We start from the raw sequence: 26,582 nt of genomic DNA, 5'->3' as shown, positions 1-26,582 counted from the left end.
TAGAACTTAGTCTCCTGTTTAAGGGAGTTTTGCCCCATTTTATCTCCTTTTCTTGCCACCGTCGTTAAGTGAATCACTGCAGTTGATAAGTTAGTAACCCAGTTGTTAAATGAATCTGGCTTCCCCACTGACGTTGCCTGTCAGAAGGTCTCAAACGGTGACCACATGACTCTGGGGCACAGCTACAGTCATAAATATGAATCAGTCGCCAGGCACCTCAATTTTGATCACATGATCATGGGGATGTTGCAAAGGTCAGAACTGCGAAAAACGGTCATAAGTCACATTTTTCAGTGTCATTGTAACTTTGCACAGTCACTAAACTGTTATAAGACAAGGACCCCCTGTATTGTTAGACATGGAGAAATGGCATTTACACAAGCCAGAAGTTTCATTTCAGTATAGATACTGTAAGATTTATCCCCATATGCACTACCCCAGGCAAAATTCAAGCAGACTGAACTACCATGACTACGAACTACTGGAGTCTGATACTTCCAAGTACAATTTAGATGGGCTTCAATTCATCATCTTTCGTATGAACAGAATTTCAGCGAGGCACATAACTTCATTTGCTGTGGTGCGGCCTGTGACCAACATACAATAGAAGTAGAGATTACTTATAGAAGAGATGCTCTCGGCTTGCTGAGACCAAAATATCCTCCTACGGCACTCCCTGAGTGCTTCTTTCAAATCGAGCTCTTTCTTTTTGTCTCAGTGCTGACGCTTCACTCCACATTTACAACAGTTTCCAAGGGAACCACAGATCCTCATCAGCAGGTCTCTAGTTCATTTCCTTCCCCCTTCAATGCTCATCCCGGATCTCATATTCCTGCCCCTACCCCACGCGGGAAGAAAAAAAAATGACAGGCTCTTATCTGTGACAGCCAGGGTGTATCAGCTTGTCCACGACATAGACACAAAGCCTTTCACTCACAGCAAGCAGACTGGATTATAATAATAACCTGTATTGATCTGACATTATCTAGCGCCACATCAGAACATCTAATAAAGTGTGTCAAATGCAGAAACAGTCGCAAGACATTAAAAAAAAAAAAGTCAACTGCACATATTTTCATTTAGCTTTGAAATTAGAGAAGGAAAAAGGAGCCTTAGAATCTTAAAGGTTAAAAGCATGAATCAGTTAACTAAAGAGATAATTTTATGACTCCATCAAGCCCATAATAATGAGATATTTAAAACAAAGCAATACCACACAAAAATAAACGCTATACAGCACTGATTAATTACTAGTTACAATTCTACATGAGATTCTCCAGCTCAGTAAAATGAGCAGACAACACTACCATTTTTGCATACTTTTAACTTTTGCTCAGCTCAATAGAACTATTTATTTATTTGATTTGTCCATCACTTACAAGATAATAGATGCAAGTATAAACATGAGTAAGAATAAAGGAAATAGGTACAAATAAATGGGGACAATAAGACAGGGACGGTAGGCATGATTGTGCACTTATACACACCCCTTACAGACCACTTAGGAATGGGGTGAGGTCAACAGTGGATAGTTTGAGGTTAAAGGAGTGGGGATTAGATGATGTAACAACAGAGTCAGGTAGTGCATTCCAGGCATTGACCACTCTGTTGCTGAAGTCGTATTTTCTGCAATCAAGCCTGGAGCGGTTTACATTGAGTTTGTATCTGTTGTGTGCTCTTGTATTGTTGTGATTGAAGCTGAAGTAGTCATTGACTGGTAGGACACTGTAGCAGATAATTGTGTGTGCTACGCTTAAGTCCAACCATAGGTGGTGTAGTTCAAGGTTGTCCAAGCCCAAAATCTCAAGCCTGGTGATGTAGGGTATTCTGTTGCCAGCAGAGGAGTGTAGTACTCTACTCTACTCTTCTCATGAAATACTTCTGTACTCACTCAATTAATGTCCGATATACAGTGCAGATTCCAGACTGATGATCTGTATTCGTGTATTGATCTAGCAAAAGTTTTGAATGCTCTAGTTGGAAATTCAATATTTCCGAAGGAGAAGCTTCGTAAGACATATGTACAACTCTTAATGCCTTTTTGGCAATGCTGTTACAGTGAGCTCTGGCACTTAGGTCATTTGATATGAGTACTCCAAGGTCCTTGACAGAGTGAGGAACGTCAACAAGGTCATATCTGCCTAGTTTGCATTTGGTGTACTGATTTTTTTTTTTTACCAATGTGTAGGACAGAGCATTTGTTGGTCTAGATTTGGAGTTGCCAATTGTTTGACCATTCACACAATCAAGGTTGCTTTGAAACTAGAAGTACTGTATTTATAAAATTTACTGAGTGAAGATTAATCAGTTATTTTACAAATAAGGGGTTGTCACAGAGAGGAGGAGGTCAACCTATTTTCCAAAGCACCTAAAGGCCAGACATGGAATAACGGGTGGAAAGTGAAGAGAGATTCAACCTGGAAATAAGGAGAAATTTTCTGACAGTGAGAGCAATTAACCAATGGAACAGCTTGCCTCCAGAAGTTGTGGGAGCTTCACCACTGGAAGCTTTCAAGAAGAGACTGGACTGCCATCTGTCAGAAATGGTTTAGGGTCTCCTGCTTGATCAGGGGGTTGGAATAGAGGATCTACAAGGTCCATTCCAGGTCTGTTATTCTATTCTAAATATCAAGCATTTTCATGTGTTCCCAGAATTATAATATTTAGTAAAATAATAAAAATGCCCTCAAGTTGAACTTAGCATATTAATTGGATTTTCTATGCAAGAGGATATAATAGCATTATGGAAATGTTTTATCACTGTCATGGGTGTGTGTGTGTGTGTCATATTTTCCAAACTGTCTACAGTTCTGAGATTCCCAAGCTATCCCCTCTCTATGTACTATCAGGGGTTTGATCTTGCTTAGCTTCTGAGATCAGCAAGGACAGCTGTAGGTTGCCATCTGGTAGATTGATTATTTAAAATGTTTTACAAAGTAACACACTTAAATCAGCTGCATAGGTTTGAGTGATTGCTAGGTAGAATAGTATGGAGGAAAAATCCAGTGAGCTGGTAGCCAATAAGCTACATAAGTCATAGCTGCAGTCAGGACCAATTGCAAGTGAACAAGGCACAACGTTCTGTTCTGTTTTCATATTAATTAATGATTGTTTGCTCTTTTTAAAAAAAGACTCTGTCCCCTCACATTTTCTGTATCAATACAAAATTATGAAGATTAAGATAGGAACTTGTGTTACATCCTCGTAAGGGGAATTTGGCAAGAATGGCTGCTTTGATAAAACTATTTCAAAATTAAGAAAAAAATCTAACTGAGAAATCACATTACAAGTATAAATGGCTGTATGGCATATGCCTATTAGCACATATTGAACGTGTCTGAATGATTATATTTGAAGCAAGATTTGAATTCTGGTCACATTCTTTGACAGGAACTGGGAGAAACATGGAACTCGGAGGAAAAAAAATATTCAAACAGGTGTTTCCAGATGATAGCAAAACATTTTTAGTATTACTATAGAACTAAAGCTGCTCAATCCTAATTGCACACTTAATTACTGCCAGGAACAATCAAAAGAGTATATATATTTTTGTTTATTTAGTAAACTAAAAAAGTGGATTAAAACATCTTTGAAAAATAATTAAATTATTACTGGTGGGGAGCAGTGAAACAAGAATTCAGTCTTTTTGCATCTGACGAGAGCAGTTTTTGAAACAGTCCTCACTCCTCAGGCATATTCTTTTGGAGTTATAATAGCAATAGCACTCAGACTTACATACCACTTTATAGTGCGTTACAGCTCTCTCTAAGCCTGTGATGGCGAACCTATGGCATGCATGCCAGAAGTGGCACGAAGAGCCACTTCTGCCGGCACACGAGAGGTTACCCGGAAGAGCCCCACTGCACATGCATGTGCACTGTCCACTCGACAGCTGATTGTTGGGTATCTGGTGCACATGAGTGGGGAGCACGGGGAGCATGGAGGGCACACGCATGCACAGAGATGCACGGGGCATGAGGGGGTCTCACGCGTATGTGCAGAGACTCGTGGCACATGGGGGGATCGTGCACACATGCACAGGGGGCATAGAGGGGTGCACGCATTGCCTTCTGGGTGCTGGCATGGGAGCCCACAAAGGTTAGTCACCACAGCTCTACGTGGTTTAGAGAGTCAGCAATTTGCCTCCAACAATCTGGGTCCTCATTTTATCCACCTTGGAAGGATGGAAGGCTGAGTCAACCTTGAGCCTGGTAAGATTCGAACTGCCAAATTGCAGGCAATTGGCAGTCAGCAGAAGTACTTGCTATGTGAATGTGCATACCTTGTGTATTTTGTTCACAAAACTCTACACAGGCATTAATATCAGTGCTCACTCAATTCACACAAGATACTACTATGTGAATTTTAAGGATAGGCCTCAGGATAGAAGGCAAGCAGAGAAATACAGTAGGGATACATAGCCACCACATAAAAACAATGCTTCCACATTAGAAAAGCCAATTATGGGATACATGCCAAGCCTGTACTGCAACTATAACAAAAGTTATTAAAATTCATGTATGGTAAAACAGCTCTTTCAATTGCTGTATCGGGAATAACAATTAAAGGCACTGGTTTAGAATGAATATATTCTGGACATTCAGGAATAAATATAAAAGCATGCAGTGAAACATACACAAAAGGTTAGTACATGTACACAATGTTAGACCTTGCTTCCACAAAATATCCCAGTTCCAGAGATAGGCATAATCATGAAAGAATGAAGATCCTACAGTTCAGTAAATGAACATATGATACAAATATTTTTATATACTGTGAAAAAATTTTTTCATCTCACAGTATACGTAAATTGACTGAACCACTAGAACTGCTGACTCCTTGATTCTTTGGTCCTATATATGATTTAGAAAATATTAAAAGTATTGACTGTTTGCCAGTTACTGAAAATCAAAACAACTGAATAATTAAATGTTTGATTATATGTTTACACTGTTTTTCTAGCGGAAAACCTATATTTGTTCATTTCATTTTCTTCCCTCTTAGTCCTGTTTGAAGAATTAACTTTAAAATAGTCCAGGCTTCATTTGGATTTTGGTTGCTTTTTGCTACTGTTCAAAACTTTCTCTTGAAATTCCCATAGGTGGAAATACAATTTTAATAATACTATCAAAACTCTGCAATAAAAACAGACTGTTCATTCATCAACCTCCCATTCATGAGTCTCAGTCCATCTCCCAGGCAAGGATGTGACAGCATTATTTTAAAAGACAGAAATCTAAAAGGATCAGGGCATGACAAATTACACAGTGCAAAATATGCCCAAGCCTGATAAGAGTTCCTTCACTGTGAATAAACATAATCCAGCAAGTAAGAAATTTAGATTCCCATTAACAGCCTTTGATTAAAGAACAGCTCTGGCTTCTGCATCTTTCTCTACTCTCCAGAAAAGGAATAATGCAATTGAATAAATACATACCCCTCCTCGTCCCGCCCCTGGAACAGTTGACCAGAAGAAACCTCTCCAATCGGGATCTTCAAATATATACGGTAGGATACGGGTCAAGAGGCGGCTGCAATTCAGGACAATCTGCTTTTCCTTCTCAGAGTGGCAGCCACTCTCAGCTCCCTGCACTAGTTTTTCCACAGCCTGGAGTGAATTAGAATAAAGCAAAGGACATGAACCATTGGTATGCAGGTAACAATTTTAACCCAATGCCTCAGGTTTCTGAATTACCGTCTAAAGACTTAATACCATGATGAATAGGCAACCCGTTTTACATTGTTGCTAATGCTTTTTGGACATACCCTGGAAATCTATCATAAAAAGACAATCCCTCAGAATGTGATAGCTTGATTCATGTGAGATTGCATATATGCTTCATATAATGCTTAAATGTGTATGAGAGATAGAATTCTAAGATTTAAGCTATGACATCGAAACCTCTTTTTCTAGCCTGTTCTAGGAAAATTACTCTGAAGATTCTTTAAAGAGTTGAATCTCTATAACAGAGGAGCCCTTATGACTTTGTAGATGAAACACATTGGTCCACATATAATTTAAATATTGAAGAAAGAAGCAAAGTGGAGCTTTTAGAAATTGGAGATACTCTTGTCAGCATAGATATCTGTTTAGTGATATGTGACAGAGATGCTATTAATGTCAGTGCTTTTCAGAAAGAAGGAGTCTAAGTGCAATATCTTTCCCCCACAACTATTCAAAAGTAATTTGTTCTCTAAGAAATACTGCTTCTGTAGAATGCAAAATGTTTGTAGGAATATAATTCTGCAGGTAGGTACAAAAACTCTAAATTTCCACCCAGGCATATAAAGTTAGTCCAATCAATTGATTCCCCAGTTCAATTTATGGTAAATATGAAAGAAAATACACTTTCCTGTAACATGCACTTTGTATACATTGTTTGGAAACTGTACTACCATGTTTGGTAGCTGAATATTGAAATATTATTGAAGCTAGTTACCTTTGAGAAATGCAAAAAATATGAAATAAAAATCTGAAGAAACTGAAGGCATATGCGAAGAAAAAAAAACGGTTAAATCTAATTTACATTAACAATGATTAATTTTTAAATTCCCATTTTTTTTCTTAAGCAATCTGCATTAAATTAACTAAATGCTTAGGCCACCCAATCTGTATTTGAAATATGGTGCAAGAAAACGGAGATTAGCATTTTTCATTGTACTATTTTTCCACTGAAAATATACCCTCCTCCTTCTCCCAAATAAAAATAACAAGCTTCAGCAATAAAAAGGTTGGGAATGAGTTTCTACTGGAAAATAGCAATGGGGGACAAGAACTTAACAACTACTGTCCTTCATTGTGGTCCCAGTTGAAATCAGGAGCGCTATATGGCTTCTATGCATTTCTGAATAGGAAAGGAAAAATTCTAAGCATAGGATGTAGACATAAAATTGAAATTTAATTTGGTTAAAAGTGTACCAGGAATTTAATCTTGTTTTTGCTAAATAAACCATACTGAATTAAGCAAGCAATTCTTATATCTCAGGTAAGGTGTAAGCAATTAATTTTTCCAAGGGACCAAATGTGAAACTGGGATTGTTGTGGAGGGCCGAACCAACCATCGCCTGATCCGGGTCGCCACCACTGTGGGCTAGACAGGGACACCCACAGACCATAGAAGGCCCAGGGTTGCAATGGCTGAATTTCAACAGGAAAAAAAAATGTTCAATCTTACCTTGTAACACAAAGTAGCCAAATTTGAAGGAGATTCTTCCCTCACAGCTCTGATTTCTGCAGCTGGAACTAGAGCAAAGACATCTTGGACTGAAGTAGCCGTATCTGCCCAGAACTGGTCCCAGAAGGCATCGTCTGTGGCCTCTACAGGCTGAAAAATAAATAAAAATCAATTTAGGAAGACAAAAGCTATAAAATATATTGATATTCATTTATTATCAATATTCATACTGCTTAATATTTGATCTGATAAGTATGTCAAGATACCTCAAGATAACTTCTGCAAATCTCTACTAAAATATAAGGCTGAAAAATATTATATATTATACTGTAGCACGAAAGCAATCCAACATTCCAGACAGAATAAACATGAATGCATCATTAATACAATAAGCTACAATTGACCAGGAAAAAGTGGAAGAAAAATAATGCAAAGGTGTTAGTAAAAACTAAAAACAAGACAAGTTAAAAATATCAGCTGTAATTTTTTTTAAAGAATAGATTTTCTATTAAAATGGCCCCTTGGGAAAATTATTGGGATACAACTCTATATGCATAAGTTAGAGCAATATACAATTTTCTGCAAATTCACACTCAACTATGACTCAGGGACCACAAAATACTTTCAATTACTTTACAATTATACAAAAGGTTGTCATTCTTTATCATAAAACTATGTAGAAGTCATTTTATTACATTGAACAGATCTAGCACTCTAGTCATTATGGTTTAATGGAATGCATCCAATAATCCAAAATATGAAACATATATTCTTCAGTTGATCTCTTTTCCCAGCATGACACAATAAACATGCAACAGCTCTTGACTAACTGCAGTTATTTGAAACAAGCATGTCTTTGAATTGCATTTAGGGAAGATAAGTGAGAAGGAAACATATTTGTTTAATTTCCTGGCTTACATTTTTCTGAAGTTACATTGCTATAAAGATGGAAGATTGTTTAAAAGTAAGGCAAAACTTGTTTAAGAATTGGCTCTGATAAAGGAAACTACTTTATCAAATAGGCAATATGTCATTAAAATAGAAATGGCAAAAGTAAAAGGAGGTAATCAAAGTATAAACTAGTTGAGCAGGTTTTGTGGCTCTACCAAGTCTGGACCTGGCCAAGAGGATAATTTTACATACTGAAAAGAAATGTATCCTCCTGATTTTAAGGAGTGGATTCAAGATTTTTGATAAGTATTTAATACTAAAAATGGGAAAATGAAGCAATATATGATCTAGATTTAATCTAGACTCAATCCCATATTGATACTAAATAGCAATTAGATTTATATAACTCTTCATAGTGCTTTATAGCATGCTCTAAGAAGTTTACAGAGTCAGCATATTGCCCCCAACAATCTGGGTCCTCATTTTACCAAACTTGGAAGGATGGAAGGCTGAGTCAACCTTGAGCGGGTTAGGATCGAACTCTTGGCAATGGGCAGAATTAGCCTGCAATACTTGAATTCTAACCAGTTGTTTCACTTTTCAACTACTTTTAACCTATTTTAATTACTGTAAATATGAGGGTTTTTTCCCCTTATATAAGCCCCACTATTAATTTTTTTAGTTGGTATTATAGTTGCTTGCATTTCATGCCTCCCCCTTGCTTGCATTTAATGCCTCCTCTTCAAAAGTTTTAAAATAGAAAAGCAGGCTTGTGCTGCAATGGCTTTGTTTTTCTGCATATTTCCAGTCATTAACCCAAGGACTGACTGCTCTGCCACCACCCTCAAACTATAAAATAAGTCCCTTTAAATTCCTTACTGGTAGACACTTAGTCACAGGTGATTGCTTTAACAGAGGAAGTATTTGCACATTTAGCCAACGGATAACACAACAAATCTGCATTCAGTACTTCTCATGAAAAAGGAGAGGAAGGGTGAGACATTTAAGTTAAGAACAAAAACACACTTATAAATGGATCAAGTATTTGTATAGAACATCTGTGAAAGCTACAGTTTATGATGGTGCAGGAGAACAGAATGGAATCGAATTCCACAGAATTCAAATTAGTGGAAGTGGCTCTCAACTTGGCCAAAATAACCACCGTACAGTAAGTATTATTACTATAATTGGAGAAAACTATGCTGCTTAAATATATCCATTTCTTGACATACATATTAGCTAACATGTTTCAAATGATTGTGTTCAGTACAACCTTGAACCAAATTGCAAATGATAATTTAGTAAGGACAATCTCAAATCATTTTTGAGATTGCAGTGATCTGTAAGTAACAAAATCATAAACTTTAGGTTTATCCAACTTTATTTTCCAAATCTCGATGCAGAAGAAATGGCTGATTAGTTTTTTGATCAAATTCAATTGGAAATCAACAAGATATGCTATTAGAAGGCCAAAATCTAAAAGAGTAAGAAAGAAAATGTAGTTGGATTATATGGCCTAGAAAACAGAAATGAAGCAGGAGAACAATTCATTAGTTTCTGCCAATACAACAATTTCTTCATTGCTAACACAATCTTCAGATAACCAAATTGACACCTACTTACATCAACTATATTATTGGCATGAGGTGATGGAATAGCTCAGTTATAACAGCAAAAATATGGCTGGGGCCTGATTATACAATGGATTATAAGCTGATTTTGTGCAACTTCCAAGTTAAGCTAAACTGTAAGAACAAAGACAACAAATTTCCAGCGAGAATATCAGAAATAGTTTTGAAGTCCTGGACTACATTGACAAGGAACTAGAGGAACTACGGCATAGAATTTAACAAGTAGTTGTTGAAGGATGAATATGAAATGAGACTACCAAAAATCAAGAAACAGAAGAAACCAAACTGGATGTTAGAACAGATAGCAGAAATTGAACAGGAGGAATAGAAAAGAATTAAAACTTTAGATAAGAACTTTTTAAAAGGCAGAAAGCTATTGGAAGAGGTAAGCAGTACAATAACATCTGTCAAGACAACAAAAATAGAAACAGACATGGAAAAATAAGCATATCTTCCAAAAGTTCTCCAAATTCAAGAGATTCCAATCAGAAATTGGTACAATAAGCTAAAACATCCCAAGGATCAGACATTAATTCATTCAAAGACACTACAGAAGTCAACACTCATTAAACCTTAGAAGATTATACCAAAAGTTGACTGAAATCATCATGAAGAACTTTTAATATTATACTTTACATAGAAAACAATACCATAGTCTAAGAACTCTCAGGGAGACAAACAATCAAGCAGATAAACAATCAAACAGAAAATAATATCCTAATCAAGGAATTGCCAAGGAGAAAACCACATTGCTAGCAATGCTGGTAGGGAAAAGTACTGAATATAAATCTGTGGGAACAAATGCCACTTTCACTAGCACTAGTGGAAAGATATTCAGATATTCCCGTAACTGCAAATATCAAAAACATGCAGAAAATTTATTGTGATGTTCTATGGAAATGAAAACTGGACATTGATTAGGCAGGTTGGAAAAGATGCTTTTGAACTCTGGCTTGGAGAAGACCTCTAAGAATACCATTGATAATCAAAGAAACAAACAAACAAACAAAGAACCTTAGAACAAACCAATCCAGAGTGCTCAGAGGCACAAAAACCAAGTTCAAATTACCATGTCTGGAATAATTGTGTGAAAACCACACCCAGAATGCTGGGAAAGATAGATGGAAAAAGATGTCAGCAGCAAGCTGAATGGACTCAATTATAGTGCCAGTGAATGCACGGTTGGAAGATCTGAAGGGTTAGGACCAATCATCCAGAAGTGTATGTTTCTGGTTGCTAGGATTCAATGCCAACCTAATGGCAGATAATCTCTCACCAAAGCCAGCTGAGCCAGGAACATATCTCTAAATTACTTGGAACAAAATACACAGCTACAGCTGTTGGATCTAAAGTCGCCATTCAATGAAACTGGGGAAGATATAGGAAACATACTTTATATCTGTGAACACTGAAAATGAAGAAATGATTTGGATTTCAGTTTAGATTCATATTAATTCTAGTGTCTCATTAAAGCAGACATGTTTTTAGGCCAACCTGTGATTCCGAAAAAAAGGTCAATCTGCTTTCATGAATAGCAGACAGGTGTATTCTAAGTGAGGTAAAATGGTTCTTCAGAAACATTTTCAATACATTAATAATGTATAGCATAATCTTATACATATCTACTCAGAGCCTAATGACGTTATTTCTAGTTGAATAGATAGCAGTGACTTTTTGTGAAGAAAGGGATAAAGTAAACAGGGTTACATGAAATTAAATACAGTAATCAAAGATGGTTTTGGAAAATACCAAGGATTCTGTTTTTCAGATATTTTTAGGTAACCTTCATGTAGACAGAAACCCTGGAAAATCAATAATCAACCCTCTGTGTACCTGATGCTTCTCTGGCCTCAAGAAAAACATCACTGTAGTTGAGTCTCCCCAAAAGGTAAGATAACTGTTCGATCAAACTGAAGCAGACAATTGGGATCATTAAAATTGTCTGGATCCTCTGAGTTGAATAACTGCAGTCTTGTTAAATGTGATATATGAGCAGGTATGATAGTGCAGCTCTAGGCTTTAAGAGGTCTAATAGCATTAGACATCTTCTGGATGACAAATGAGACACAGACTGAGAACCACAACTCTTTCATTCTACGGCCCCTTCAACAAATAGAGTGTCAGCTTATAGTATCAGGAGCTCTCAACATGGAGATGGTAAATATTTTTCATTTCTATCTGACAAAAATCATGCTGAACTCTGAACATAATTCAGGCTTCCAATAAGTGCTTCCAATAAAGTGCTTCCAATAATGGGATCATCTGAGTTTGGATTTGCTGCATTGTCTGGTTTGATATATTATAATAATTTCCTAAAAGAGTAGGTCTAGAGCGAGAGGTATTCCGTCAAATGAACAACAATTAGTAGCAACAAGAATATTTATTCCCTAGATTTAGCTAGTTTGTCCACATTGCTTTTCCTGATGAAGTCAGATTCTTGCCCCAGTTATTAATGATCTAATCACTTCTGGATTGTTCTGCTATAATAGACTCTGCAAACACTCCCCTTGCAACAACTGCAATCAATGCATAACGCTGCAACCAAAGTAATGGTACTAATTCATGTCAGACATCCAGAATATGCGATAGCTATCTTGCTTGACGTGCACAGCCTGCCAGTTGGCTTGTGACCTCAATTTAACATTCGGGTTTAACCTCTAATGATCTTGTAAAGGTTTGGGTTAGGAGTAATTTATTTGTCTACTATTGCTTTTATATCTTGCTGCAATCATACGCAGACTCTTGGTGGTTCACAATATAGGAGGGGGGAACAAAAATTAAAACACAAAAATGTACATCACAGATAGCATCCCAAAGCTGGAGACAACTAGAGTCCAAAACATATGAACTACTCATAAAAGGGCTATTCCAGAGGACAGGGAAAAAAGTATCCTCAGTGTCCCTGAACATACAAAAATGAGGATAACTAGCTGCTTCTCCCAGCATAATTAAAGGGGTTGGACCTTTTCATCCTGAAGGTAACTTTGATCCAAGCCATAAAGACTTTATTGATTTTTTTTTAAAAAAAATTCACCTGAAAGCTGATAGAAAGCCAGTGTAACGCTGCAAAGTAGGAGTGACATGGACCCAGCAGCAGGAATCTGGGAGCACCTAGGCTACTACATTGTGTATCAATTGAAGAACTTCCAGGTAATTTTTAAAGGCAGCGTGTTTATTTATTTTTATTTATTTATTTATTTGATTTGTCAATTGTTTACAAGATAATAAGTATAAGTGTATACATAGTTATGAATACATGAAATGGGTACATATATGCAATAATCTATATGCGTGGCAATGACATGGGCTCTTATGAACTATCCTCTTCCCTATATTCACTTCATTTTACTGGAAGCCAATATTTGAATCTTATCCCAGCGAGCAACACCTCAAATTAGAATCTTTGTTGTATGCATTTGATTCATGGAATGCCTTCAGACATGTCTTCAATTTTGTTTTTAAAAACTGATAAGCAGGGGTAACTCAGGTAAGATACTGCCTGACATTCATCTCTGTATAGTGGTTTATATCTTTATGACCTTGCTTTCTCAGAAATATTTTATTATCCATGTAATATTAATCTCTCATGGCTGCTTCAAAAAAAACCCTAACCAACTAACCTGGAGACTATTTTTGCTGTACATTTTATATTCTCCTTTCACTGTTATCTAAAGAATGGCAAAACATATATTTTTAAATAATTAAGAAATTAGTTGTAAGAAATAGGCTTAACTCAGCAATTATTGGTATTAAGAACTAAAAAAAATACTGCTGTTTCTAAATGCAATTCTTACAAACAAGACACATTAGCAAGTGATTCGGGAATGCCATCCACTATGAATATATTATCTGAACGAGCACTTGCAGGTGTGCTAACTGCCTTGTTTATAAAGTAAATTTATAAAATGCCAATGTGGATTTCAGTTGCTTTAATACTTTCCAGAAAAACAAACTAAGTGAAATCTATATGGGAACAGGATACATCTGTGATAAGAAGAGAAAAAGGACCTTCCTTTTTAAACAGGAAAGCAGGCTCTCCCAGTGCTGGATGTTCAGATAATGGGAAATTAAAAACAGGTCAATAAAGATGCTTTAGTTTGGATGTTGAAGTTCTGAGTTCAAATCCTTGCCAAGACAATTCAGCTCAATACATACTATTTTTCACAAACTGTCAGAAGTTATAATGTAGTTTGATTTGATTTGTTTTGGTTTAGCACACAATCTGCAAAACCAGCCAATTATTAGGCAACAAATCATTGTTAAGCTATACTTAGCCTTAAATAATAGCATTATTTTGTGGCCTCTTCAGAACAGTTTAGGGGTCTTTTAAAATAATGCTTTTCAAATTAATTAGTTTTATTATGACAAAAACAATAGTTCAGCAGAAAAAAATAGCTAAGTATTCATACGAGTATACATTGTGTCAAACAAAACAGTAAGTGTTATGGACTCACAAATTCAATAATGTTCACAAGACTAGAAAGCAAGTTTAGGTTTGCAGTTGGATATTTTCAAAATAATTGTTTATTTTAATAGGTGAGGTTATACAAAAGGCATATTGTTTATTTTAATAGGTGAGGTTATAGCCAATGGCTCGCATCTGTCAGCTAGTGTGACAGCAGGAAAGCATGATTTGATTTTTATTTTGGCCAAACAATCAAGAACAATGTCAAATTTATTATTTCACAAAATATTCCTAATTAGGAAACTAAATAATAACATACTGACTACAGAATTATAATTAAACTAGAAATAATTAAATATTATATCATCACTAAATACCAGAAAGATCTAAAGCTCCACATCATAGAGTAGATTACATCTGGAAACTGAGGAAAAATCCCTTAAGAGAAGACTCCCGATAAATATTCCTCCAAGACTGAAGTGCCATTAAAATCACTGCTGAATTACATGGAGTAAAATTACATGGAATATTACAGAGGATAATAACCAATCTAATGGACAGAAAAAAATCCAAAACTTATAGGCAAGTCTGTTTCTAAGTCAAGTCCTGTTCAGAAGCAAAAAATGAGATCTACTGATCTTCTTTAATAGAATTAATTAGCTTAATAAGCTACCTGTTCCTAGCTGGACCTGAACCTTGGATTTGGGTTGTATTTGGTTCCTGTTGTCTGGGAAAAGTTTTAAGCTAAATCATAAAGCTGTATTGTATCAGCTCACTTGCACTGATACTCTATGAAGGAAATGCCCTTTCTTTACAATTAGATTCAGACAATGTAGCCTGGTTCTGTGTCAATGAAATGTAAACAATTGACTGAAGTGATCCTGAGCCTTATCTGTGTGTGTGTGTGTGTGTGTGTGTGTGTGTGTAATTTATTTATTTATTTATTTATTGAATTTATATTGGCGCCTATTCGTCCATGGTGCCTCAGCTTACAGAATATAAAACCACATTTAAAACAATAAAAACAAAAAGAATCAAATAAATTAATAAAGTACAATATAACAAAATCACCAACTCCCACTCCCAGACCAGACAACATCAGATCACACAATTTTACCCTAGTTTCCATCCTTCCCCCCCCTTTTTTCCCTTTTAAATAAAAAATACCAATCTATGTTTTATTTTGCTATTTTTGTTGTTGTAGTTGGTTGGATCATAACTGTCATAATTTCAACAAATCCTAATAGAGTTTCAGCAAGTATCAGACTCAATAAAAGTTAGTACAACTTTACCTTCTCACAGTATTCCACAAACCCAAGAACTTTTACTGCATAGTTATTTATTTATTTTTAACCTTTTTTTTATTTTATTTGATTTGCCAATTGTTTACAAGATAATAAAAATTTTGTATGCTAAGTGTTGGATGCTACAAGAATAGTTTTTAAACAGATTTGGACTTTCTTCTCTTGGATTGATATTACCCAGAAATGCCTTGGTGACTGATAACTTTGGGACTGTTTTTTTTTATTTTCTTTTGAATATTCTGGTTGTTGTAAGAAGAAAGAAGGGAAAAGAAAAGAAAAGATTTAAGGAGAAAAGAATAAGATGGTGTGAAGAACTTTCCTTTCTTAGAAATGGCGCACTAATTATCAACAAACATTACAACAGATGAAGACAGCAGAGGAACAAGAAAGAAAGGAAGAGCATTTTTAATAATCTCAGAATTTGATCCAGAAAGAAGGAAGAGAGAAAGAAAAGAAAAGGAGAAAAGAAGAAAACTAAAGGACTTAAGGACTTAAGATCTAAAAACATTTAAGAAAGGGAAAAATAAGGTGCAAAACCAATATGATGATAGTAAACAAAAGGGAAAAGGAATACGACAGAGAAGGGAAGCTGGTAAGGCAGAGGCTAGAAGAAGGGGGTAGAAAGGTTTGTTGGGAGAAGAAAGAAAGGGAAAAGGTGGAGAAAAGCTACAATGTTTTGAAATTAAATGAAAAAAGAAATTTTTATGGATAATGGATAAAGTATAATTTTTTTTTTTTAAAAAAAAGATTTTGCAAGGTACATAAGATGAGATGGTAGTATTGTAATGACTTAAGAGTTGATAAGAGATTAAAATGTTAAAATGTTTAAAAATGATTGGCTTTAAAACTTAATAATAGGGGAGGTTTAGAATATTGTTTTAATTAAAGAGTTTAATAAGACTATGGTATTGATGTTATTATAAAATTTTTATTATAGTATCTTTTTTAATATTTGGATTTATTGTCTAATTATGTACTTAATTATGTTGGATGTATTAGTTAGATAGAATGTACCAAGCAAAGTCGGATTGGGTATTAGATATTATTTTAAAGATTAATTTGATTAACTTAGGGGAGATAGAAAGGCATCATACTCTGATTAATGATTTCAGGAGAAACTTATTTTCTTTTTTTTTTATAAGGAATGAGACAAAGGGATGATAAAAAATGGACAAAAGATATAAATATAATGATTCAAGCTAAGATGATTAATTAAGATAGAAGTTGTTATGGTTGAAGCTGAAGTATTCAAGAAGACATAATTACTTTCAAGATTTTTTTTGTTTTGTGTTGTGTATATGTCTATTATAGTTACAAACTGTGGCATTTAGAATACTATTAACTAAGTCAAAAAGAAACAGATGAAATGCTATTGAATAAGTAGAGAAGTAAAGAAATTGAATAAGAGTCTCAACCAGAAAAAGGTTTTAATGAATAATGATAATTTGTGTGTTTTAAAAATTAATAAAACCCTTCTCCCACAGTATTCCACTTTTACTGCATTATCTATTATAGTTACATGTGGCATTTATACTATTGTCAAATTGCTTGTAGTTTTATAGGTCTCAAAGTTTTAAACCCTGTACATTCATTTAAGTTAATAATTTTACTTTATGTTATTCTTTTTGTTAATTTGTACTTCAGAAGGACTGTTATGTAAACAGTTTTATGCTGGCCTATAATCAAAGCAAACAATTAAATGAAATCAATTGAAATTATAATTAAAGAGTGTCATTCATAAGTTTAGTTCTGTATCTTAACAGAGATCTTTTGGTGACTGACTCAAACAAAAATCTGCTAGGAGTGCCCTTCAAGTATGTACATATGTGTTTCTACCCACTTTTCCTCATGGTATTCTTCCCACCATTTTCCACACTTGTTCACTTCAAAATCAACAAAATATTTCAAATATTGTTGAAAGTCAGCAAACACAATCAGGGGCCAAGTTAAAAGTTTAAAACTAAATTTATATCAGAGTTGCAATTCTTAATTTACTAATCCATGGTAAAGTTTAACTGACCTCAGTAGGTTGTTCCTTTGGCCAGATTCGCCTACAATTATTTTTCACCTTTTACGATTTGGAGGTACATAATACAAAAATATATATATGCAGGAGTAAAAAACAAACAAAATCTTTCTATCCTTATTTATATTCCACCTCTCATTCAGGAGCTCAACGTGGCACATATTTTACACTCCCTATTTTTTTTCATAGCAGTCCTCTGAGGTAGATTGGATTAAGACAATAGGATCCTGCCAAAGAACTCAAATTAACTTCCATGGCTGAGGGTGGACTAGAACCTGAATCTCTCCATTCCTAGACTGATGTTTTTAGTATTCTACACACTGGGTCTAAGGTTACATTATTAATTTCTACTTTTCTGTTATCTTGCCTCTCCACTCTTTGTTCAAACTCCAAGATATTTAACAAATACATAACAGAAACAAAGAATTATGAGGGCTTCGGGATTCTTTACTGGGGTTTTAGTTATGGACATATATTACCCTGTTTATGTTTTCTCTAATATTGCAAGTTCTGCCTACGCATCTATTTAACTATGTATATTTATTCATTTTTCACTATACAGGTAATCCTCAACTTGCAACCATTTGTTTAGCAACTGTTTGGAGTTACAACAGCACTGAAAAAATGATTTACAACCACTTCTTCCACTTACAACTCTTATGTTCCCATGATCAAAATTTGGGTGTTCGGCAACCTGCATATATTTATGATGGTTGCAGCCTCCTGGGCAAAGGTGGTATTCAGCCAGTTTTGACAGGTCCTGGAGAACTGGTAATGGAAATTTTGAGTAGTTCGGAGAACCAGTAAATACCACATCTGGTTGGCCCCATCCCCATCTATTTGCTGCCTCCTGAGTCCAAGCTGGAGCCCAAGCTGGGTTTTCTTTTGTTGCCCTGCACAGGAAAATGGAGCTGAAAAGCAGGTTAGTGGGGTGGGGAGGGAATGGGGATTTTACAGTATCCTTCCCCTGCCACACCCAGTAAGCCACACCACACCCACAAAGCCATGCCCACAGAACCAGTAGTAAAAAAATTGAATACCACCCCTACTGTCCTGTAGTCATGGGATCACCACCTGTACTTTCCCAGTGGCTTCCAACAAGCAAAGTCAATGAGGAAAGCCACATTTGCTTAATGACAGCTTGATTCACTCAACTATGTGATTGATTCACTTAACAACAGTAGCAAAAAAGGTCGTAAAATGGTCCATAACTCAATTAAGCCTTGCTTAGCAACAGAAATTCTGATCCAATTGTGGTCATAAGTGAAGGATTACTTATAAAACTACTACAAAGTCCTTTCAACAGAAAAGTATTCAATGTATTCAGCTGCAAGTAATTTTTTCCCAAGTATAGCCTCATTGAGGAAAATAGATTTAACAGCACTATGGAAAATGCTTTCATTTCCTCATCTATTGCCCAAGGTAAGCTCATGTTTGAAAATACACGGACCTATGTAAAAGTCAAAGTAGATATGAAATGCTTCTGGAAAACACAACCTGTTCTATGAGATTACAAGCATTACTTATTGCTTTTGCAACTGTTCTTAAACATAGTGAAACCGGATCTTTAAAAAAAATTAGGGAAGAAGTGACCTGGCATCAGGTGCACAGGAGAAAGCTTTTTTTTTTTTTTTTTTTGCTGATCAACCATATTTCCTTAAGGAAAGGATATTCTTTTTTGCAATTGTGTTTTGTTCATTGGTAAAATACTATTTAAATACCACCCATAAATTTAAGACAGAATTACTCCAGTGCAGAGGAATTAAAATTGATGTTTTGAAATTAATAACAGTCTCTCTACATTACTTCACTATAACTGCCTCTCAGAATGGTAATTAAATTTAAGCATTTGTAAACTGTAGAGAATTACTTGTATTTTGAACCAAGAGTACCACAAGGTAGTTCTATATGTTCCAGATTTACATTTTAAACTTTTTAGACACAGAACTAGATGGGTTTTTTTTAAGTGACCAGTTCTCATTCCTCAAATACAAAGTAAAGACCTTTAATAAGCAACCAGTACTTTAGACTTTCCAATCTGCTTCTATAGTGCGTGGGATGAAATTGTAACAGCTGTTGTACTTGCCAGGACTGTTCTAGGTGATTCTGCTAGGCTTTGCCTGTAGGCTACTAGTTTACTTGATAATTTTTCTCCCTGATAATACCTCTGTGCACCTGACATCGGCCTGAGGCCCTAAGCAATTTTTATTCTCCAAGCTTCCAGGGAAAAAATAGAAATTATTAGGTTAGGTTAAGAATAAATAATGGAGCTCAAGGCAATTTACAATGGGAATATCATTAATCTACACTATGGAATAGATGAGGCTGAGAGATAGCAATGGGCCTAAAATCAACCAGTAAGTTTCTCTGGCTGAAGTGACTTGAGCCTGGATTTTCCCAATTCTAGAACATTTTAACCACTTTTCCAGTCTCTGAAAGATCCAATATAGCTCAACAAAATATAGTTAAATAGATGTCATCAACACAATTCCATGATTCAGATAGATGCAGACTTCAGTTTCAATTCTACCCATGTTGCCATTGCTATTTTGGTGAACACTGTTACTTTCTATCAATTGCACAGCATTACTAAAAGGCTATCTTACCGATTCTCACACTGTTTTCCTTGTATCTTATTCTAACCAGTTCTCCAGCTATAGTCAGGTGGATACTGTTCTTAGGCCTAAATCCTGAAAGCTCTGAATGAAAGCCAGCTTGCTTAAGGTCTGAACTTCAGGAGAGCCATAAGGGATGGAGGAGGGCTCCACCGATTTGTGGGGGTGCCACGTGAGGTAGCAGGTAGCAAACTGGAAGCCTATGGAGTGGAAATGTTGCAGGCAAAGGGTTGGCAACCCAGCACTGGTTGTGGATGCCCGGGTCCATCAAGGCTTAGCCATCATCTCTCATGAACCAAAGAAACAGGGTTTCTGAACCATCGCCAGCTCTTCTCCAATGCATCCCCGAACCCAATAAGCCCCAGAGCGGCGGAGAAAGAGATCCTGTTGCGACCCTAGCCGAAAATGTCCCCGCCGACGACACCCGGCGGCTCGCTTCTGATAAGATGTCCTGGCCGACCAGCCCTCCGCCAAAGCCCCCTCGAAGGCCTCCCCACCCCCGTCGCCACCTGCCCCGGGCGCCTCTGCTGTAATAAAGCAGCGACCTGGGCCGGGTTGCTTTTTGCAAGCCGCTCACCTGGGTCTTAGTGGTGAGCTGGATCACCGCCTTCCTGAAGTTGAGCTTGGAGTCGGCGTTACCCATCCTCCCGCACCAGGATCCGGGTCCGCTTCCCTTCCCTTCCCTGCTCCTGCCTTGCTCTCTCCCTCGCCGGCGGTCGCTCACTGCGGCGGTAGCCTTGCCCTCCTTTTCCTTCTCTGCCGCCGCCCGTCCGGCTTAATCTCCGTCGTCCTCGCCCCCTCTGCCGGACGCGATGGGCTCCATCAGCGCTGCTCCGTCCACCTGCTCCCTGCAGGCTAGCTGGTCTCCTCCCGCTCGTCAAAGGCAGCTGAGGCTATTCCCGGCGCTGATCCCGCCTTTCCTGATCGTCAGAGGCGCGGCTCCGCCTCTCTTTCGCTCAGTTACACGACAGCCGTCTCCTTCCCCCGCCACGGCTCCAGGGAGCCACCGGCTGGTTACTCCCTGCTGGCTGATCGGTGGGTCCAGCGCTGTTTCTCCTCCTCCTCTCTCTCCACCGGTGGAGGCGTCTCTTCGTCCCCCTCAACGCCGGGCGAGCAGCCCACAGCCGCCTCGTTTGAATCCGGCCCCCACCCGTCTCTGATTCGGCCTGTCGCTTTTCCTCTCGCTGCCTGCCTCTCCGCGGCTCGTTAGTCGGAAATCCGTTTTTAGAAGCGAGTCAGCTCAGGTCGGCAGGGAGGGAAACGCAGTTCTACAAAGTCCCTTCTTCCCCACATTTTTCTTGGCTGCTTGCCCTTGAAATAGACCCTTAAGTATTTCCTCCTTTTAAGCACACTTGCTTTGTACTTTTAACGATGCTTATTCATGGAGGTTTCTTTTCTTTTATGTATACTGAGAGTATTTGCACCAAGACAAATTCCTCGTGTGACCAACGACACTTGGCCAATAAAGAATTCTATTCTATTCTATTCTATTCATATCCCATCTCTTGCTCTTCTCTCCTCCCATTCTTCCAACCACTACCACACCCTGAGAGGTAGGTAGAACTGGGCTGAGAGAAGGTTGTCTACCCACAAAGTGATCTTACAATGCTGGGTGTGGCTTTGAAGCTAGGTCTCTGCAGGGTCAGTGTAAACCCTCATCTTTTTTTTTTTAAATGATGCTACCTTTCTATTCACACTAACTCCATAAACTTTATCCAGAGTGGGTCTCTAATAAGACCTCAGTAATTTACAGGAGAGTCTCTCACACACAAACAAGCATTTTTTGTATTTGACAATGACAATATGGCAATAAAATAACTCGTTTCCCTGCCTTAATTATGCTCAAAATTTGCCAAGCGAGACAGCTTCCCCACTGTACCTCGAGAAGTTAGGTCTGTAAAATGATCCCTCACTTCCTTTCATTAGCCTCTCCTTGACATCATTTATTTATTGCTTCATGCCTTCTCCTTCCCTCCCAACAGCACAATATTAGATGAGGACACTTTAAAACCTTATTCTCCTTTATAATTCTCTCTCCATGTGCTTATGCATAATCTGGATTGTTAACATGAAGAAAGTTTTTCCCCTTTTAAATATTTAAATACTAATTATTAAAGGTCATAACTTTAACTGTAAACATATATTAGCAACTTGGTTGCAGTTCTAATTTCCTTAACAGAAGAACTATAAATGGAACTTTCTTGTATGTGTGTGTAGGGTCCCACTGCAGAATATAAAATTAAAAATGGTAATTTATAACTTGCCTTTTCTCAACAAAAGTACTCAAAGTGGCTAATAATATGCAAATAAATTAACAATGTTATTAAATATTAAAACTCATCAATTAAAAATCTCATTTAATAAAATCTCATTAACTAGAAATGAATGGCAGCCCTTCTCAGGTTGAAATTTATATTAACAATAAGTTAGCCTAGTAAGACACTGAAATCTTGAATAAAAATTGTAACAAGAAAGACTATAGGAATGCCTCGGCTTCCTTGATGGTGACTTTAGCTTTCTTAGTCTTTGGCTTTGTGTAATGAGGAAAAAACTACCTTTCTATGAAAATGGGTCAATGTGCACCTGGATCTTAGCTATTGAGTTACTAGCCAGTTTATCAGTATGAAAATTCTTTCTTACATTGGCACTGAGCATATGTACTCTAATCCCTGCCAGACAACTATAAGCACCCAACAAAATTTACTGCCTTCCTTGAACTATACAGCTAAAATCAGATGATTTCCCACCAACTAAGTTCATTAGGATTTATAGTTAGCTCTAGGGACTGTTGAAACTACAAACTATGGATTTTGGCCATTATATGAATTTTGGGGGATGTACAATAAATATTTTTGAGGATTCAGTCAAGTAACAGTGTCAATTCATAAAATATTTCTCTGGTCTTTTTAGAGTTGCCAAAAGAAAGGTGTGGGGGGGGGAGCAGTATAGTGGCTTGCAAAACCGAAACTGCATTCCATAAATGTTTTCAAAGATAGTAACTAGGTGACCAAAGTTTCTGCCTCTCAAAATTCTAACTGGAGAGCATGATTGATGACTCTTGGCTATGGATGTGTCCTATTGGAGAATATGAATTACGATACACCCAGGGGGTGAGGGGAAAACCAGGGTCAAGGGTGACAATGAATTATGTGTCTCAGAGTCGGCTACACCCAGGCAATGCCGGCATGTTACCTCCCAATAAATTGGAAGTTTGGCTCAAGACTCATTATTTAAATGGGGGTAACTGCCGGAATCCTGACAAACAGACTGTTAACACGAGATTTGCTGCCTTTGTCAAGATAAAAAAAAATGTGGGAATTTCAGCAATTAGCTTGGGACGAAAACTAAACCAATTCAGAAAAACACTATCCAATAAAATCAGAGATGAGCTAACTATACACAAGACACAATGATGCATTAATTCAAATCCGCTTGAACAGAGAACATGGTGATTATTTTGTCTCTTGATGGCTTTGTTGGATTGTATGGATAGGCATCACTAACCACTGTTATATTTTTCCTGCTTCCAGCTTCCAGGCAAGGTTTAAAACTTTAAATGATCAGAGACTTCAGAAACACCTTCACTGTTATGTAAAATACTACGGTAGCAAGACAATTGACCTGAAATTGTACCTATGGCTGAATTCACTTCTACTCAGTTGGCAGCTAAAACTCCCAATAATATGCCTGTTATCCATATCTACTGCCAATTGTGTATGGCTCTTTCCAATTACAAAATATTTTTTGTTTTCTCTAAGAATGTTAGACTGTCAGTACTTGCTGAAGGATCAGCTACCTCATGCAAGCCTTCCTCAGGTGTGGGATGCTACCGGTTCTGCCCGGCTCTATAGAACCGGTAGCCCTGAAGAGCAGCAGACACAGAACTGCTGTTTGGCCCATCTGCCCACCTGGGCTGTTACCTGACCTTTATTTCCTGCTTTTTCAACCTCAGCTGCTTTGCGCAGCACAGTTGAGGTTGAAAAAGCAGTAAATAAGTGCTTTTTCAAACGCTATGCACCCACGCGCGCTTATCAGCTGTCCGGGCGGCACAGCTTATGGTGTAATACACACGCGCACAGCGTGTAGTAACACCGGTTGAATCCCACCCTTGGCCTTCCTACAAATGATCTTGTGATCATCACTGCCAGGATGACCAACATCAGTGATGCGTATTATACCTAGCTTTTCCCCAGAATTTCCCCTCCATGTGACCATCTAAGATAAATGCCTAGGTTGTTAGATCATTCTCTGTGACAGCATTAATCAGGTCTATGGCTTTTTATTTGCAATTTCCAGGCATATTGAAAATGCACCCTATTTTCCACCGATTCCTTCCGGTCCTAGAATGACCTCCTCTACTCATTCCCACATCTTGGTGAAGGGAAGGAAGCATTTGTAATATAGCGTGTTTTAGATTATTGAGTTCTTTTGGAAGGCCACCTAAACATAAAACATTTTGGGAAGATAATATACAATCATCATGTAAATTGTCTCCTTTCACAGTTCCGTTCCAAGACTCTCTCAGCTGCAAGCTGCCCAACTGGCTGTGCAATAAAGCTTCTGCACCTAGTTCTGACCCTGAGCATTAAGCAATGAAGTGGACGAAAAGAGAAGACTTATCTTTCCTTTATCTCAAGTCAGGAAGGGAGAGAAGTGGAAAGTTCTGAAACGGGGGAGTTTTTAAGAAAATTGCAGAGATGGAAACAGTGCCCCCATTCCTGCTGGCTTGACTGAGGAGGTCTGAAAGGGGCAAGATGGAACCTGGAGAAGGGAACAGAATGAAGGTTGATGCTGGAACCAGTGGTTCTTCAAGCAGAGGTGGCCATTGTATTATGTATGCAACAACCGCTCTGCTTCAGAGCCAAGTATCATGCCAAGAATCCATTAATGGGAATAAGAGGAAAAAAGGCCACTATGTTTAGAACACTACGGTACATTTCTCACCATTACACTTGCAATCATCTATTTTGTGTAGCTTTATTCTTGACTTCATTACTTAACAATAAAGATTTTAATCTAGTCTAGAATTGTCTTTTGGGATTAAATTAAACCATGAAGTATCTAATTCATGATTTATAACTGAGTCAGCAAAGTCAATTTAAAATTTGTTAAAATTAAGTAGGCATACTTTTGAAGTGGTTTTGAGGTTGAAAACTTTGAGGGAACATGTGCCTCTTGGGTATCAGTCAGAGGTGGTATTCAGCAGGTTCTGACCAGTTCTGGAGAACCGGTAGTAGAAATTTTGAGTAGTTTGGAGAACCGGCAAATACCACCTCTGACTGGAGATTTTACAGTATCCTTCCCCTGCCACGCCCAGCAAGCCACACCCACAGAACCGGTAGTAAAAAAAATTGAATCCCACCACTGGTATCAGTTATATATCTCTATCCTAGATCTTAGGGTTACTTATTCTCATTTTTTAAAATTATTTACTTTTGCCCTTCATTGTAATTCTTAAAATAAGTCTCAGCTGCATCATCCAGCAGTACCATACCTCATTAAATGCTTCATACTGAAATAATGGGATGATCCAGAACAATGAAAAAGCTTTTTATCCAATACCAAACATTTCTGCATTGCATTCAAACGACATTTGAATAAAAGTACTTTTAACACTTTCAAAGATTCCCACAGATCAGGTTCCAGTATAGACATAATGTAGGACCAAATTTGAAATGCGAATTTTATGTATTAAAGGAAAGCAAATCATGTCTCACAAGTCAATGAAAATAGACACCAAATTGGGGAAGATTTTGTATGCCTGAATAAGTAAGTCTACCTGCAAACCTCTCAGGATTAAAGCTGTTTAGCCTACTCTGAGTTAGTTATACCCTATTCTCATTCATAGTTGAACTATCATGCGTGAATCCAAACTTTCTCTCACTCATACAATGATTTTCTCATTTCACTCCCAACCCATGAATGAAGCAGCCTACAGCTATCCTTAGTCTTTTTCCCATTATGCCAATACTATTCCATAATAAGTGCAAGGTGTGAAAAAAGAAATCTGTTATGCTTTACAGTACAACCTGTTATCTTGAAGATGCTAAATTATCTATTTCAGATATGTTCATAGGCATATTTTTGGAGTTTTAGGAACCACAGATGTTCCTTTAGGGTCATTTATTGAGAAATAAACCACCTTTCTCAATGCTGTTGTAACTTTGAACAGTCACTAAATGAACTCTTATAAATCAAGGACTACCTGTATTGCAGGTGGCTGTTGAGATTATAAAATGAAGAAAGATCCTATTAATTCTGCCATGAGTTCTTGGAGGGAAGGCAGGATATAAAATAAATTCAATAAGTAGCAAATAATGAGAAGTGGATCCTGTCTTCAAGGCTAAGGACAAAAAAAAAACAGACACCAAAAAATCATTTGACAGAAGAATGAAGAAGTAGATTAGTTTGATATTATAACAGTTAGAGCAGGGGTGTCAAACTCGATTTCTTCGAGGGCAAGATCACCATTCTCCTCCATGGGCCAGCTTGGGGGGTGGGGGAGATGGCCTGGACAGTCTCCTGAAGCACTTGT

The 26,582-nt window shown here is 37.2% G+C and overlaps 1 protein-coding gene across 1 annotated transcript in view; it reads right to left on the bottom strand.

Annotated features, from left to right (window-relative positions):
- Nucleotides 1-20,917, bottom strand: part of HID1 (HID1 domain containing) — a 52,003-nt gene extending 31,086 nt beyond the window's left edge. The window contains exons 1-3 of the mRNA XM_026667413.2: nucleotides 20,625-20,917; nucleotides 7,176-7,325; nucleotides 5,438-5,608 (exon numbers count right to left, since the gene is read on the bottom strand). Of these exons, the coding sequence (XP_026523198.1) occupies nucleotides 5,438-5,608; nucleotides 7,176-7,325; nucleotides 20,625-20,690 (387 nt within the window). The 5' untranslated portion in view covers nucleotides 20,691-20,917. The remainder of the gene's footprint in view (nucleotides 1-5,437; nucleotides 5,609-7,175; nucleotides 7,326-20,624) is intronic.
- Nucleotides 20,918-26,582: the final 5,665 nt, after the last annotated feature.

Source organism: Notechis scutatus, chromosome 2, assembly GCF_049901735.1.
Source record: "Notechis scutatus isolate UNSWTSFEM ecotype Mainland chromosome 2, rNotScu1.2, whole genome shotgun sequence".
Classification (NCBI taxonomy): Eukaryota; Metazoa; Chordata; class Lepidosauria; order Squamata; family Elapidae; genus Notechis; species Notechis scutatus.
The sequence above is the reverse complement of the archived record's forward strand: the minus strand, read 5'-3'. Positions and strand labels throughout refer to the sequence as shown.